This window comes from Fusarium subglutinans (genome assembly GCF_013396075.1).
Source record: "Fusarium subglutinans strain NRRL 66333 chromosome Unknown NRRL66333_c0000050, whole genome shotgun sequence".
In the NCBI taxonomy this organism is placed as follows: Eukaryota; Fungi; Ascomycota; class Sordariomycetes; order Hypocreales; family Nectriaceae; genus Fusarium; species Fusarium subglutinans.
In genome coordinates this window covers 49,118-66,431 of record NW_023502113.1, presented here as the reverse complement: position 1 = coordinate 66,431, position 17,314 = coordinate 49,118, and the positions used below count along the sequence as shown (strand labels likewise).

Below are 17,314 nucleotides of genomic sequence, written 5' to 3'. Positions count from 1 at the left end.
CCATCTCGATGAGATTACAGATCTAGTTAGATCGCTCCGGACCATGATAATCGCGAGCACAGACGATCCGGGGTGAAGAGTAGACCACCCAATTACCCTCTCGCGATAGCTTCGTTTCGCTATCGTGATCCCACTACCTGAGCACCAAGCCAAAGTTCCTCGACATGTGCCGCAGATCTCGTCTGAATGTCCCCATGTTCATGCTTGCTGCCGGGTCAGCAACTTCTTTGCAACACGGATGCCCTTCCGCTCCATTTGACCTGCAGAACTACCCCGGCTTCATGCTTGGGCGTTACCTTATGTATGTATGCGTGAGCTCATCGTTCCAACAGGCAATCACTGCTCAACATGAGCTTCAAGGTGATTTGATAGGTCAGCCCGCGGGCTGTGAGCAGACTTAATGCAGACTGTAACATGGTAGGCTGGTATGGATGCGGCCACCAGTGAATGTAGTGTAGATTCCCCCACGTCCATTGCTTCACCGCCGCACCGGATGTGTGCGGGGACGATTTTCGTACGAGAAATTGGCTCCCTTGTATCCTCACCTGATCGATCATATCTTCCCCATTCGGTTATGGGTGTTTCGATCACATTGGCAATGCAGTCTGGAACATGGTCTCGTATGGAAGCCACACCGCTGCTGTAAACAATGAACCAAGTAGTTACGACGAAATAAGCTACTCAATAAAAACATCAACTGGGAAGTAATTTTCAGCTGTTATATCCACAACGACATACACTTGAATGTTTAAAGCGAACTTTCAGTTGAGCCGCAACGGCTTTCAATGACTCTGCTGAGAACGGAGTTTACCTAACTTATTATGTGTGATTGTCTTACCATGTTTTGCTCCGCGGACAAACGGGATATTTTACATGGTGGTGCAAGATGACAGAGCACCCCTCTTGGGACAAAATGAAACACGCAGGACCATTAACAATAATTTACCGTCTCCGGACAATGGGTAACACAACAAGAGCTAGACTCTCAGCCACCAACGAGGTTCCCATAGGACATTCCCCTCGAGCACTCGTGTCTTTCCCGTTCTCAAGAATCCATGCACTGGATACAGCCAGCACAATGCTTGTTATGCTCTGTACTCCGTAAAAGTATGACAATTGCCTTATAAGGTGATTTAATAAACGTTTAATAAACGCCTATCCGTTCGTTACAACCGTTGACGCCCATCAAGGAAAATAGTAATGTTGATCGTTCCGGTTTGTGACTCTATTCTCTAGGGAACGATTTGATTATGCAACGTCTTTCAGTTGCATCACCAATTTTGTTCGATCAAAGACAGGAGAAAAGGGTAGCCTACGGCTAGAGGCACCGTGTCGATGCAACGTCTGCCACTACTATTGTTCAGGTATACCATATCCCTCCTTTTGCAAACCGAAGAAACTTGACGAGCAACCAAACTGGTGTGATAATATTAAAATCTGGGGTCAGATGGATTGTTCTAACTTGAGACATCAGCAAGGACCAACTGCAAAGGTGATCCAGGATAAAGGGAGCAATACTTGAGACATCACGCAACCAGTATTAAACAACTTGGATGTTTTCGGGACCTGCTAGATATTCACGCTTTTGTGACAATAGAAGCCAATGTTCGTTGGTTCATGTTGTTGAATATTGCTATATTATAAATGGTGTTCTCCGTTTTCTTAAGTCTGTTATGAGCTTGCCCGTAGTCCTCAAGTCTCCCTCATAAATATTGAGGTCCATCATGTTCACCATCTTGCCTCCTAGCTATGACAAATAACCTGCAACCTCAGCCAATCGACCTTCAAAAATACGCACATTAGAGAAAAAAAGATGAACACTGCATCAATCTTCGAAGGACTAGTAAAGTCCACTTCTTACAAGTCACCTGCAACAGCGGATCTTCAACCAGCTTATAAACATAATGTATCTGAACAAGACCGTACTACTGAAGATGATCGCCCAGCTGAAGAAGAACCATTGGAGTGCTTGGTCTATTATCTCTTTTCACATTCCATCTTTCGACTGGCTCGAAAGCCACTGATCCGCTACCTTCGGGATCAAGCCACCATCAAGCCTATTCGCCAAAGTCCGTCGCTTGAGATCATCACCGACCTACCTTCAATGCTCTCCGGCAGCCTTCCGTTGTTAATATCGATATGGGCATTGACCAGCTACTGTTGGATCCCTTTATGCGGACTGATGGTGTGGGAACGTACGGGCTCTGATGTCGTATATGAATGCCTGTCATGGATCCTGAAAGGGTTTGGGATTGTGATGAATGTTATGGGAAGAACGTACGAGGGGGTCACTACGATGAAAACTTCCACCGTCATATCAAACGGATCTCGACGGGCGTTGCAGTGGGTAGACGGCCAGATGGATGACGATGGATCGCTCGGGAGTCTTTTATATCCCCATTATGGGACCTCCTAGCACAGCAATGGCCAGAATACGATAAAAGAAATGGTGTATTATGTGTGTTAGATGAAGGATATATCGTCGACGTAATGATAGGATGAATAATATGTGCCTACAGAGCTTGTCGCCGAATAGCTTCGGACATGAAGACAGCATTTTGATCCCGAATAAGTATTTCACTGGACAAGATGCTAACATAATCACGGAAAATATGCTGAAGATCGTTAGCATCTTGAGGTTGGCCTGTTTGTGATGGTAAGAGGCGTTTGGCACAGCAATGTTTGGAAAGCTTGGATCTTGACGCAACATGATAAGTGGATGAAATCCGGAGACAAGCTCCAGAATGGCCGCGACTATGCCTCGATCCATTCCTGGCAACAGAGCGGCCTGTCCCTAGCGAACGAGATCGGTTAAAGTTAAAAGAACCACGAACTGTGGTCGTGACAGATCAGGAACGGTGATCTAATCTACTAGGACCAATGAAGATTGTTTGGCTGCTGAAATGATCAGGGTCGCAAAGAGAGATGCAAGGAACCCGGAAGCGTGCATGCGAATAAGCCACAGCCGACGCCTCTGATGACTGTTTTCCATTGTATGGACCTGCATGAACGGCCATTGACCACTGGCGGGACCTTATTGTTTGGATGCGACCCCAACGTTGACCACGAATGTCACGTCACGTTTGCAACTGGAGTCATATCTGCCCTTGACAAGCATCTAACTTGAGGGGTGCTCACTGTTGTCCCCTTGACAACTCAAGAATGATCTAGCAGGTAAACACACAGTTGACACATAACAACTAAGTGTTCCAGATGATTAGAGGCAGTTCAAAGACATGCGAGTCGTCAAAAGACGTCCACTGTGTTGCAAGCGCGTAGTTACTCGTCTTCTTTGAGACTAAAGAACGGGCCAATTCATGCTTCCGTGGCGGTCACCTAGCCAGCCCCGGTCTTTGGTCCTCCACTTGGCTCCCCCCGGACCGCCGTCACCTCCGCCGCCCAGTGAGGAGAGACTGTGAGAGACGCTTCAATGCCGGCCTTGGAGCGGATCGTCGACAGAGGTCAAGGGCTGTTGGACGCTGGAACGGTCCATGACATTGGCGAATGGATGAAATGAGCGGGTCTAAAACAAGAACTGTTACTGGTTGACGATTCCTTGTCAATGCACTCGCCTTCAGTTCAGGGCACCTCTCAGCTCTCGAGCAGCCTACGCTACTGCGCTACTGCATGCTGTAGCTGCCAGGGTCCAGATTATGGGCGGACTACCCCTGGCCGGCTTCAACTTCTTACCAGGAGAAGGTGAATATCTAAATAAATCAGACAACCTGACCCGAACCAAATTCAACCCTGTTGAAACTCCACCGCCAGCCTCGCACGATTGTTGAGACGCTCTTTTTTGTGTCTACTGTAACTGCTTTTCCCGCTACTCCATCGTCACTCCTCCGGCCTCTGGCCCTCTAAATAATTAGCTTATCCTTAGAGTTTGGGTAGGATTCCAACTCGGAAATCGACATCGCCCCAGGAGCTCCGTTTCAGCCTTTGGGACCACCCCTCGATGAGCCAACTTAACCGTACTTGAGGCGTCTTCTTCGACAGGCTGGTCCTTTCCTCGACCTCTGAACCTGATTTTTGACCTGTTGTCGTCGACCATCTTTCTCTCGATATACACAAACCATAACCAACACGCGACGAAACGCCGTATCCTATCCGTTATCATAGGGGATTCCTGCCTGCCCACTGGTGCTAGATTGCGTCTTTCGTTCCAGTCGCAGAGACTCTTGCACAGTTCTCCACCAAACTGACGGGCTGGTATGGACGCCCAAGATAGAGAGAGCCTACATGAGCCTCTCCCTTCGGCCGTGCCTACCGAACGAGAATCCATGATGGCACGAGACCCAGCTCCCGAGACCCCAAAGATGGCTCACGATTCTTTGGTAACGGTTCGCCTCTCCGAACCGGATCCTATAGTCCTTGATTCTCCCATTACCACTTCGACAATTGATACAAACCAGACAACTCCTACCAAGGATCCAGTTGAAGACCGCCCTGATACTCCCATATCTCGCAAGTCCAGCCTGTTGGTAGTTGACAAGGACGAAAAGGACGATAGCCTGGACGACGAATCGAAAACTTTGATTAAGGAAGACGTGGTCGCTACAGAGGCTCTGCGTTCTTCTTCAGCGACTATGCCACCGCCGATTTTAACAACGCGGTCACTACAAGACGAGTTGGCTGATGATGGCGATGTATCAGACGACCAAGATGAAGTGAACTGGGCACAACTTGAGCAAAAGGAAGATGAACAGACCAAGGACGAAGAAACAGATAACGTGAGTTCAGACACTTCAACTGCCGGGATCTTGAAGCTAATTCGTGTAGTCAACTGCATTGTTGTTGGCCCGACTTGAACAGGAAAATGCAAAGCTGGCTACGAACCCAAAGAGCGTCAAAGTCCAAGGCGTTGACCGTACTACTGCTGAACGTAGTGCAGTCAGCAGACCTCGGCCGCCTTCAATGGCACAGCTTCGCCAGATGGTCCAGGGACCCACGCCCGCTGCTCTACGATATTCGATGCTACCACCACCTCCTATGACAGATCTCGAATTCTACGCCGCTCTCGTTAAGGATTACAAACAAACAGCTGCTCGACTTCCGACTCTTCTCTCAAATAAGATTCGTAAAGGTATCCCGCCACCGTTGCGTGGGGTGGTTTGGCAGAGCATGTCTGGAGCTCGGGATGCTATATTGGAAGAACAGTTTGATCGCTTCTGCGGCGAGTCTAGTCCATACGAAGTTATAATTGGCAAAGACTTGGGCCGAAGCTTCCCAGGTGTAGATATGTTCCGAGATCCAGAGGGTGATGGACAGCGTATGCTTGGCCGCGTCCTCAAGTGCTTCAGTCTCTACGACACCAAGATTGGCTATTGTCAGGGGCTGGCCTTTCTGGTCGGCCCATTGCTGATGCACATGCCCGACAAACAGGCATTCTGTGTTTTGGTTCGGTAAGCCGCAGCCAATTTCCCTCCCTCACCTTGGCCACAGTGACAGTGACATTGACTGACAAACAATCTCAGCCTCATGGAGCAATACGACTTAAGGGCGTGTTTCCTCCCTGATCTGTCGGGCCTCCACGTACGCATCTACCAATTCAAGGAGCTACTACGCCAAAGCCTCCCGGTCTTGTCGAATCACCTTGACGAGCTACAGGTTGACCCTGCTTATGTTTCGCAATGGTTTCTCAGCTTTTTTGCCGTGACCTGTCCCTTGCCGATGCTGTTTCGCACTTACGATGTGATCTTTGCAGAGGGCGCTTCAGAGACATTGATGAGAGTCGCGCTATCCTTAATGCGGAAGAACGAGGCGCGACTATTGGCTTGCACGGAAATGGAGGATGTGATGCAACTTCTTTTATCTCGGGGCCTTTGGGATTGCTACCATTACAACGCCGATGAATTTGTTCAGGACTTTGTCGGGTTGACAGGCGCTGTTACCGCCGAAAATATGCAGCAGCTCGAGCAAAGTTACCGCGAGTCCAAGGCGGCCATCAGCAACCCTGTCAGAGGTTCTGAGATAACTACTGCAGCTAGCCGCTTCCTCGGCCGGATATGGGCTACCTCTACCAACAACAAATCTTCCAATCTTAGCCCAGGAAACACTGCACCTGCAAGACCGACGAGTATGCTGCGACGAAGCGCATCCAAGCAAAGTCTTGCATCGACATTGAACTCAATGGAGGCAAGCTCAGCTAGCGTCACAAGTTCATCATCAACAGACGTAACCTCAATGTCCAGAGATTCTTCCAATACTGAGGATGGCCGGGAATCTACACCAGTCGGCAATAAGACAATAACAGCCCATAAAAACACAGACGAACGAAACTTACATAGTCAAATCGAAGACCTCCTTACCGCTCTTAGTGAGCTCCAGCGCAACCATGCTTTGTTATCGAACCAGCTACAACGGGAACGCGAAGAGCGACAAGAAGACCGCAAGGCCGTCCAGTCACTTTTGAATGGATTGAGACAGAAGGCAGACTCTGCTGCGTCAAGACCCAGTAGCCCACAACCATCGGTTTTATCCGATAAAGAGGACATCTCAGAGGCAGACAAAAGTGAAGAGTCGGAGGCAGAGAGAGACGAGTCTAAGACACCGAGTCTTGAGGAAAAAGTCGCAGCGAGCGACGACGAGGCTCACAAAGGAGCGCCATCCACCACCGAGGACCTGGAAAATCTGCTCAATATTGTCGAACAGCGGTTCCAAGTGGAGGATGACAAACGACGTTCATCTATGCTGATATCGAAGGCGCAGCTGCGGGATGAGCTGAACCACGCCAAGGATCAACTTGCTGCCGCACTGTCGCAGTCACAAGAGTACAGTCGCCAGATCTTGGATCTCAACCAGGAGATGGCCAGTGTGAAAGAGCAACTAAGGGAGAGTCATGCACATGTCAGGACGCTCCATCAGGATAAGCAGAGACTCGAGAAGCAAATGCATGGGCTAAAATCCCGGGTTTCGTCAGCCAGCTCAGCCCATGAGGTAAGCAAAGAATACGATGTGGACCGAGGTAGCAAGACTGGAGGTGGCCTTCGAGAGTTTAAGCTCAATCGCAGTAAGACTACACCGCACCCACCGCAACAGCAGCCTCAGGATCATGAGCCTATGCCGGGCACGACGAGCAAGTTCAACAAGCGGATATCATCTCTGCCTCAGAACCACGAAGCCGGCGTACCAATGGTGACCACGACCGGGCCTGCGCCATCTCAGAGTGAGCACGAGTCTTTACTAGCTGAGCTAGTCCAAGCCAAAACCGCCGAAGCAGTGGCTAAGCAAGAAGCTGAAGAGGCTCGGCAAAAGCTGGAGTCTATACGCAAATCTCACGGATTGAGCCGCTCCGTATCAGCGCATGCTCCTTCGGCATCACAGTCTGGACCTGGTGGAGTGTTCAGTCTTCTTACCGGCCACGGGGTAGCTGCCACAAATGACGTCGCGATGAAGCCGGCATCGACGAATGCTGGATCTCCAGGATCTGGAGGAAGTTTTTGGGGTTGGCGAAGGTAGAGAGCCAAGATGGTGGCTTCGATCTCAACGAACGTTTAACCGTGTTCACGAGCCAATCACGCGACATGTCTTGAAGTGAAAATTGTCAATTCTTTGTACATATTTTGGGAAGCATGAGATTTGTGCAGTCGAGCGTATATGTTGGGATGTTAGGGCGAGAAGCTGGGAACTCTGAGTGTTGGGCATGGGCCACATGTGCCCTTTTAACGGTTGTTTTCCTTGTTTTCACATGTGTCACAAAGGCACCATCGTTGTCGTCATATCAGGGCGTTTGTCTACTTAGCAAGGGAGTTGGAGTCTAAAGATGACTTCTGTCGGGGTTTCTCAGAATGCCGCACGATCGCGGATTGATAGATACTATATAAGTCTATGTAATTAAAAAGAAAATTTTATTCATGAGATTCATGCGTCAAAATTGCTCAAGAATACCTACGATACCTAAAAAGATGATGATGGAGAAACGGAATCAGACTTGGGTACGTACTGGTAATTACCTATCAATGATGCAAGCCATCGATCGATGGGGGATCATTCAACCTCTGAACTTGGCCCTTGAACGTTTATGTCATGATCAGTGCCATTCTTCCAGGACTGAAATTGGCGCTATCTCAGATCGGTATTGAAATATTCAGTTCAATCTCATAGAATCATTGTTCTCCTGGTTCATGAAGTTTATGGCATCTACAGTCACGGTCAGAGTCAGATACCTTAGGTACCTTATTCAATATACAGTGTTGACCAATGAGGAAACAGCTAGATGCCATCATCAGAAACTCTCCATATTGATATCCGGGCTCTTAGGAAAGACAGGAAAACTTGAGACCTTTATTATAGCGACATAATAACCCATAAAAACTCTTCTGAGCTACTCCGTATATTCTTATCATTTAGAGTAGAGGTCCAGAGCTTTTTTTACTCTGAGGTCCTCCTACCCAGAACATGAACACTTTCAAACTGAATATGCTCAATGCTTACCTAAAACCAACAAAACACAATAGCCCATTCTCATCTTGTGGACAGTTTGTTATTATCTAGGTATCTATTCTTTCCTGATATTGCCATCTTGGTGTGGTGGTGATAAGAAGATGCAGGCTTGTGCCCTTTAAGTTAGAGCTGTAATGGCAGGGCCCTGTCATTTTTTTAGATAAAGAACCCCCCCTTTTTAGTGCGACTTTCACATGCGTTAGAAATGACCAGATCATCACGTCAAAGCATCATACAGGTTTATGCAACATTGCGATTGGGGTGAACTCTGAGGTATCCCGTGCTTTGGCTCGAAATGGTAAACTGTCGTTTGTTTGCTCTTAGATGCATATGCCACGAAAGAGAATTGACTTTTGTCAATTTATTAGAGCTGCATGCCTGGAATGTCGTCGTTGAAGCTCCCTGATGACGGGATCAACCCTTAGGTTGTTGACGGATCAGCTTGGACATTTGGAGAAGTGGTGACATTGACGGTACCTGCAGCTGCTGACTGGTGGAGCGCATATGGGATGTACTCCGTAGGTCTAGCACTGCGTCATGGGTAACAGAGCTCCACCGGCATCATGGTTTGGTACCTTATCCAAGCTCCATCGTCCAGCTTCTGGACAAAGAGAGCCTAGAGATCCAATGCTACGCAACAGGAGCTCTCTCATTGACACCGGCGTTGTTAAGCGTCGGTCCACTAAAAGGAGATTTGCAGTGGTTCACAGTAGCAATTCAAATCTTGTTGTAATGGACGGATAATGCGTGGGTACCACTATGAGCAACTGGAGTTGTGTAGCCATTGTACGAATAGCCAGTTTTTTTCCTTTTGGTGGGCTCCATGGTTCCATGGCGACACTGTCGTCACTCGTTCGTTCCCCCGTGCCTTCTTTCCCACCTGAAGCAAGGACGAAACTTGGCCCCCCTCCAACACCTAAAAAAGAGAAGTGTCCCGTCCTCTACGACCACAAACGTCATTCCTGATTCCTTCTCCTCCATCATACAAACTTGACTTTCTCGCTCTCGACGAGACTCTCTCAACCATCATCATCTCACCTCACCTCACTTCACTCGCACTCAACATTTAGCACCCTCAAGGTACGTTTCACATGCCTTATCCTGGACCTACCTACCTACCTAGTCTGCTGCCTCTGACGGGGTCGCTCGTTTCGCTTGACTTGCCTGTTCCTCTCACACGACCACTCACCTTGCTCCCCCGACCGGACGCCCCTCAAGTCTGTTTTTAGTCACCTATCGGCTCAGACGAAAAGAACGTTACAGCTCTGTTGTAGGTCCAGAGACGCGGAGCGGAGCGAGCTAGAAGTCGCTACGTAGCAGTAGCTTGTCAGCGACGTGCCCTTGTCCTTTTTTACCCTGCATTAAACAAACAAACCAAGCTGTCCAAAATTTCTCTGGCCACTTTCGCTCACGCCGCTTTTCGCTTTCTAGGGAACATCTTCTTCCGATTCACCTCCTATCCTCGTTCCCATACTTGCAAGTATAACTCCACGACGGTTCTTTCAGCGAGCGCACCACTTCATCACACATTCTTGACACTAAACCGTCGAAATGGCTGATTCCACCTTGGCCACCAACGGCAACTCTCTTCTTGAGACCACCAAGACCAGTGAGGTATGTTTTCCTGCGCTGAAATGCGCTGATATCGTACGGGGCCCTCGAACAGATTTGCTAATTTCACTTTACAGTGTTTCCCCGCGATCTTTGCGCGACAATGGCACTGCTCACCATGATACAAGCACTTCCCGCAGACCAATATAACTGACTTGACTTCCAGACGCCGCCGCTGCGTATCAATCTGTCGCCAACGGTACGACGCTTCGCTCGGAACTATGATTTTGACATGTTGCTAATGCTAAATCTTTCCAGGCCCTGTTGCCCAGAACGTCTACGATCACACTCAGAAGGCCTCCAACGAGTTCTCTAACCTTGCTGCTGCTCGACGCACTCCTGCGAATCCCGCTGCTACCGGCCAGCCGCTCACACACTACCACTCATTCTTTTCCGAGCTTCTTTCATGGAACAACCCTCGTAAGTTGACTCTTGTGTCCTGTCCGGCCTACGAGAGCTGACAACAATGACTATAGGTGCATCTGCCATTGCTTATGTGACTATCATTGGTGCTATCTTCACTGCGCGATACCTGGATCTTCTCCGATGGGGGCTCAAGGTTTCGTGGATGATTCTGGGTGTGACCATTCTTGCCGAGGTGCTTGGCAAGGTCATTCTCAACAATGGTCTTGCTACTCAGGTTCGCCCTCGTCGATACTACACAGTTCCTCGTGAGACTCTGGATGCCCTTATTGGGGACGTCCATGAGCTCATTAACTTCTTTGTCATCGAGGCCCAGCGAATCATCTTTGCCGAGAATGTCTTTGCTTCCGCTGCTGTAAGTTTGATATTTGACAGATGTTATGACCGGAACTGACATTGAATAGGCTTTCATCGCCGCTTTCATTTCGTATTACCTTGTCAAGCTTGTTCCTTACTGGGGACTTGCTGTCATCGGTACCACCATCGCCTTCATTGTTCCCCTGATCTATACGTCCAACCAGGAGCTAATTGACGAGCAACTTCACCACGCTTCCGAGCTTATCAACTCCCAAACTGCTCAGATCCAGAGCGTCGCTTCAAAGCAGATGGAACAGGTCTCTAACATTAGCAAGCAATATGCTGGCGACTACAGCGGCAAAGTCCAGGACCTTCTCCGAGGCAAGACTCCTTCTCGCCAGAAGATTGACAAGCCTGAGCAGCCTATTTCTGCCAAGCAGCCGCAGTTTCCCTCTCCTCCTACCGAGGACCCCGTCAAGACCACGGAGGCTCCACAGATCCCCACCCCTGCCGCTCTCAAGGAGGAACTGAATGCGCCTACCGCTATCGATACCGCAGCCCCTGAGCTCCCTCACGAGGACGTTGTCCCCAGCAAGGAGCCCATGCTTGCTTCTTAAGTGACCAATAGGAGACACGTGCCATGTGTACACGAGCTCAGAAGGCAAAGCTGCCCCGAGCAATGAATATGTTTTACGGCATTTTGGGGCGTATGTCGATCCTTGAATTAGGAACAAAGGTTGTTCAGATTGGACTCGGGCGTGAAATGGTTTCTTGGGAGCATTCTTTAACACGCAATGCGACGACGATTGTTGACGTTGATGAAGGGTGGTTAAAATACGGATTGAGCGGGCAGATGCTGATGTCAGGGAGAGTATTCCTATAGAAACTCTTGATTAATACTTATGGGAGGACATCGCATCTGGCCTGTTGCTTGTTTTTGTACGTTTGTGTCTCGAGGACAGGTGTTTAGGATTGTTACTGTGTAGCTTGCTGAAGCAAATGCTATTCACTCAACTTTTTAACATGCCGAAACACTTTATTTCTGCTATGTGCACGATACTTATACCATATCCGTCATCGGATCCGGGAGTCGAATGTCCAAGTAATGCTATTGTGCTGTCTGGACGAAGGCTTTTATACTATGTAAAATGCGATATGATGGATCTTTTGATTCTCGAAACGCCAACCCGACGAGGTATACAATTAGCACCTTTCTAAACACTGCTATGTAGTCCAAGCAACCGTGACGGAGATTTTCACTCTCCCCTTTACTTCCTGCGCTTGCCACCACCTCCATCTTCGGCGGCTGCACGCTTGCGACCATTCTTCCTCCAGAAGTCCTTGGATTCCCGTTTCTCACGGGCTTCCTTTTTCTCCTCGCTGTCTGCCAACTTCTTCTGGAAAGCAGCACGGTTCTTCTCCTTTGCGGCACGGCGTTTGGCAGCGGCGTCATTACGGATTGTGAGTAACTGCTGCATGAGAGCCCGGGCTTTCTTCTCCTCGGAACCAGGAGCCATGACGACAGCACGCTTCTGCATGTATGTCTCTTTCTTTTGCTTCTTGGTTTCGACAATCTGCGACTTGAAAGGAAGGTCAGCAGCAAGGGCGCGGGGAACACGGAGAGGGTTGAAGTGGCGGGTCTCTCGTTCAATAGTGCGATACTGGCTGTTCTTGGGCTGGGGAGTGGGCACGTTCTGGTCACGGCGGACCTCGCCTGTGAGTCGCATGGGCTGCCAGCCGATGAGGTTGGTGACTGGATTGTAGAACCGGTGAGGCTTAATTGGATACCAGGCACGCAAGAAGACAATGTCACTAAGAAGAATCTTGTCCTCGAAAGTTGCGCGAAACTGGCCCTCTGGCTTGGACAAAGCACGCTTGATCTGACCACGAATGCCAGAGACGGTCTTGATAGAAGCTCCCTCAAATTTCGCGATTTCAAGAGATGAGTTGAACATGTCCTTGATAAAAGCTGTGTTCTTGTAGATCTTTGCTGGTGTACCAGTAAGCTTGAGCTTCTTGACGATCTCCGTCGACTCATCGACGCTGAGGATTGTACCAGTAGCGGCGATGCGGAAACCGGGTGTCGACGCTGACATTGAGTTGAAGCAAACAAAGCCTGTGTTGGGTGCAATTAAGGGACCATAGATGGTACCGAAGCAATGCATATGCTCAGGTGTATACTTGAGCATACGGTTACGCGTGCGCGAGTCGGTGGTGCTGTAGATGGGCATGGTCTGGAAGCGACGCCATCCCAAAGAGAAGATAAGAGGATCGTTTGTCTTGAGAATGCGCTTGTGCCAGCGGTGACGCTTGATGCGGACTTGAAGATAGCCGAATCGGTCTTCCGTAGCGGAGAGACCACCGACGACGATAGGTCGACGAGCATCAAAGAGCTTGACAAATTCGGCCGGAACACCTTCGAGGACAACCTTGGCATATTTGCCGGCTCGATAGCCTTCCACGGCAGAGCGCTGACGCTCATCGAGGTTCTCAAATTCCTCCTTGTTGATATCCAGCTGCTTTTGGATCATAGCCTTTTGCGCCTCATACCATTGATCCTCACCAAACTCTTGCACATCTCCACCTTCTCGTCGAGCATTTGCCTTATCGTTGAGGAAACCCTCACGATCTTCCTCTTCGAATCGCATCTTGAGTTCCTCCTTTCGCTTTGCGTTCTTCTCTCGCTCAGCCTCAATATCGTCGACGGTGGGCTGTGCTGGCTCTTGTCGACCTTCAGCTTCGAGATCCTCGAAGACACCATCGCCCTCATCATTTGAGTCGCCCAAGCCCTCGAAGTCGCTGCCGTTCGCATCCTCATCACCGTCGTCATCATCGCCGACAGCGAGGGCTGTCGAAGTGAACTTCCTCCGTAAAGCTTCGACATTCTTCTCTGATGCCCACTTGGCCGCTAGATCCTCGTAGTCATATGCGGGTATTGACCTATCCTCTATAGCGTCTTCCTGCTCTTGTTTCGACTTCTTAAAGAAGTCATCTTCATCGTCATCGTCCTCGATATTCTCCTCTTCCGATTCGTCATCCTCGCCCTTCCATCGCTTGAGAGCATCTTCAGGGCTTAGTGAGTCGTCATACATATACCTAGCCAGATCGCTTGTGTGATATGAGCGTCTCTTGCCATGAAGCCTCATCGCAGTGCCATTCAAGTTGTCCTTCCACCTTAATGCAGCGGCTTCCTCATCTGAATCGTAAGCTTCGTCGTCTTCCACCTCTTCCTCATCAGACAATGCTCCGAGGTCTGAGTCACTGTCGGCAAATGCAAGATCATCTTCACCGAGTTCCTTATCGGCATCCTTGCGGAACATCTTGCCTAATTTGCCTTCACTGAACTCAACCTCAGCATCCGAATCCAAGTCTTCGTCACCACTGGCAGGGCCCTCGTCGTCTTCGTTTTGGTCATCATCGCCATCTTCTCTTTGGGCAAATCTAGGTTTGCGATGTGTTTTTCTGCCAGTGTCTTCCTCTTCTGGCACTGCCTCGACCTTGCTACCGCCCTTGAAAAGCTGAACGCCGCCCTCCATTTGGCCAAGAAGCTTTCGCTCAGCTTGAAGGCCAACAATCATCTCTTCTCCTTCTCCTCGCTCGGCATCATCATCCTCCTCCCGGTCGAAGCTGAAGCCCTTGTCGCTGGTGATCCAGATGGCATCACCATCAATCTTCAAGCCACTACGATCCGACATGGGAGCATGAAGCTTCTTTTCCTTTTCGTCAAGTCGCCTTCGTCCAGTCTTGCCTGTGATCTTCGCCAATGCCAGTTCCATCGATGGCGTGGGACAAGGGTCTGGCATAACCTCCATATTAGACACTGTAAAATCTCCCAAACCAGGGACGTGGACTCGTTGGTTGTGCGATGCGAAATTTGTACCTCGCAGGTACCCGGATAGTACAATCGACCGGTCGCAATTGGGGTCTTCTTCTATCTTGGTGGGGTGTGTGATATCTCGGAAGCTGTCGATGATGGAGTAAGGGTGAGAATTGCGCCAGACGAGAGGACGTGGGTTCTTCATGACAGAGAGGAAGCGTGACAAGTTGTGGATTTCGCGGTCGGGATATCGGCCGTTCATAACACCGGAGAGGTAGAAGAGGTGGGCGCCCTGGTACAGCTCTGTCCAAAGTCTCCTCTTGAGGCGCTTCTTGGCATCCTTCAGCGCTTGTGGTTTCCGGAAAAGATCCAGATGTGTCAAGATGCCAAAGACGTTTCCTGGCATACCTGTAGCGGCAAGAATGTTGAGAAACTCCATAGTTTCCATCTCAAAGCCGTAATTCCCATCAATCATCAAGAGGACGATATCGGCCACCTTTGCGATGTCGACCATGGCCTCCAGTTCGTTTGGGCACTCGACAAAGGTTAGGCGTTGCTTCTTCGATGTGACAACTGTCACAGGGCCCTGAGGGTCCGATATCGTTTCTTTGGCATATCGTCGAATGAGCGATTTCATCAACGTCGTCTTTCCTACACCAGGAGGGCCGACGATTGTAACGAGTCGAGGCGGGGCCTCATCGGGCAATCGATCCACGAGCGGGACATGGAGACGCTTTTCCTTGATCTATTACTGAGATTTAGCATTGGCACTTCTTATTCAAGGAAACGGAGAAGAGCCCTACATCTTGCGATCTCGCTGCTTGTCTCTGGAGCTTGCCAGGGTTGGCGAAGGAAAACGCCTTTGGGTTGCGCTCTGATATTTATTAGTATGCGCCAATCGCCAATTGGAACTGTGTATAAGAATAACTCACCACCTGTATGCTGCTTCTTCTCCTTCTTGTCCTTGGACTTGCGATGCGGTTTGTGCACTTGATCTTCCATTTTTGCGTGCGACTTCGTCACCTTCCAAAGACCATCAACTAACTGGCACGGTCTTTTGCCTTTCACTTTGCTTCCAAATTTTTTTTAGACGCTAATAGAATTGTTATCGATAAGAATCGCGTTTCGCCAAGAACGTTGCGGGGGCCATGCGCCACTGCTCTCAGTATAAGCCACATATGGCTTATACTATCTACGGAGTTGGCCTATCCACTCTAACATTTAACGTTATTTTTTGTGAGCTGCCCGTTCAAGCATAGATTCACTGGCCTGGTCAACGTGCAGAACCAACGCGTGTCTAGGTATTGTCCAGTGACGCATGCTTTGATACTTGACCGCTGTCTTGTGGGACTCACTTCGAACAAATTCTGCGATTTTCAAGTGGTGATCAGCTGAGTCTCTAAGCTGGCAGATAGGTGAACAGAGTAAGACGCGGCTGAATTATGACCCATCAAGTGTAATTTCCATCGAAAAGGCGCCAGCCCCATGCAGGTAACATTCATGTTTTGTCAAACAGTCATCAGATGGTGGGTAATAAGTAAATACCATGGTATACTAGCAGTGTTATTACAAAAACCCGTCTTGAGATGCAACCCATTTGAGGCATACAGAGTGTCAGTCTCACCATTTTGTCTGATCTAAGATCCTATGTTGTCTGGTAGATAGATCCTCACGGGATTCCGTACTAGCCAATTCGAGGTCTCTAGTTCATCTTCGAATTTGGCTGAATGGCCAGTGGAAACGCCAAGTCGTCGAGTGAGTAATCCCCGGCACTGGCGTAATGGAAGCTAGTCCTCTGCACGACCATGAGTCCAAAGTGACCAATACCAGTAGCATTCTGCTCCTCTTTATTCCTAAAGCAGCATCCATTACTCTCACACATATCAGGGAATAAGGTGGTGTTCTACGTATACGCTTACATAGTACGTACGTATTCCCGGATTCTTCGTCAGCCTTGTACGCACCCATGGCATATGTAGACTTCTACTACCGTGCATACAGTCCTTCGTCAGCCCTAACGCCTGGTCGATGGTATCCGTCATGACTCACGCGCGTCGTAGACCACGCAAGAATCCTACTGGTCTTCCTTCGTTCGTAGTCATCGTAACAAGAGTGTCTTGCAAGTTATGTTGCCAGGATTGAGTATATAACAATCAAGATGTGACGCCTTATGGACTTCATTCTCAGGCAGAAGCAATCCACAGTTCCGTCCAAGAACAACGATACAAACTATTAAGCTTAATACTCTAATCCAAACCTTGTCTATAACCACCTACCCAATCACTTCAAACCTCTTTCCCATCCTTCAATATGTCCAACAACTCAGGCAACAATGTTCCCACAACCTCAGACTGTAGGCATCATGTTGGCGGCAAGCTGGACTTGACTAACAACTAAATATAGCCCAGGTAGATTCTACCAAGTATAACAGTTCCAAGGTCGCCGATCCCGAAACTGCCTCTATTGCTACCTTCTCCTCGTCAGCGCCCCTTGTCAAAAGGGACCAGAAGGAAAAGAATGGAACGGAAATCGATGCCAAGAAGCTCCAGGAACAGGCCCTCAGGTCACAGATTCGATTTAGTATGTAGTCGACGGAACTCAAGGCCTGCGACATGGTGCTGATTTAGAAAGCGGACTGAAAATATGGTGAATGGCACGGGCACATAAATGCAAAGGGGTTGAGGGTATCTTTAGTTGAAATACAGGACTGGTTGTCATACTCGA

General features: G+C 49.1%; 4 protein-coding genes across 4 annotated transcripts; 3 read left to right on the top strand and 1 right to left on the bottom strand.

Annotated features, from left to right (window-relative positions):
* Nucleotides 1-4,211: 4,211 nt before the first annotated feature.
* FSUBG_5184 (Rab6 GTPase activating GAP) lies at nucleotides 4,212-7,458 on the top strand (the record flags this gene model as incomplete). Its single annotated transcript, XM_036683253.1, has 3 exons — nucleotides 4,212-4,730; nucleotides 4,780-5,402; nucleotides 5,475-7,458. 3 exons carry the CDS (start codon nucleotides 4,212-4,214, stop codon nucleotides 7,456-7,458), a joined length of 3,126 nt encoding a protein of 1,041 aa, XP_036539270.1.
* Nucleotides 7,459-9,993: 2,535 nt separating this feature from the next.
* FSUBG_5183 (cell wall cwl1) lies at nucleotides 9,994-11,390 on the top strand (the record flags this gene model as incomplete). The annotated part of the gene is made up of 5 exons (XM_036683252.1): nucleotides 9,994-10,051; nucleotides 10,220-10,252; nucleotides 10,312-10,473; nucleotides 10,530-10,831; nucleotides 10,881-11,390. The coding sequence occupies 5 exons, from the start codon at nucleotides 9,994-9,996 to the stop codon at nucleotides 11,388-11,390; spliced, it is 1,065 nt and encodes a 354-aa protein (XP_036539269.1).
* A 651-nt stretch (nucleotides 11,391-12,041) lies between these two features.
* Nucleotides 12,042-15,592, bottom strand: FSUBG_5182 (ribosome biogenesis BMS1; the record flags this gene model as incomplete). The annotated part of the gene is made up of 3 exons (XM_036683251.1): nucleotides 12,042-15,335; nucleotides 15,394-15,464; nucleotides 15,523-15,592. 3 exons carry the CDS (start codon nucleotides 15,590-15,592, stop codon nucleotides 12,042-12,044), a joined length of 3,435 nt encoding a protein of 1,144 aa, XP_036539268.1.
* A 1,308-nt stretch (nucleotides 15,593-16,900) lies between these two features.
* Nucleotides 16,901-17,178, top strand: FSUBG_5181 (uncharacterized protein; the record flags this gene model as incomplete). The annotated part of the gene is made up of 2 exons (XM_036683250.1): nucleotides 16,901-16,943; nucleotides 16,994-17,178. The coding sequence occupies 2 exons, from the start codon at nucleotides 16,901-16,903 to the stop codon at nucleotides 17,176-17,178; spliced, it is 228 nt and encodes a 75-aa protein (XP_036539267.1).
* Nucleotides 17,179-17,314: the final 136 nt, after the last annotated feature.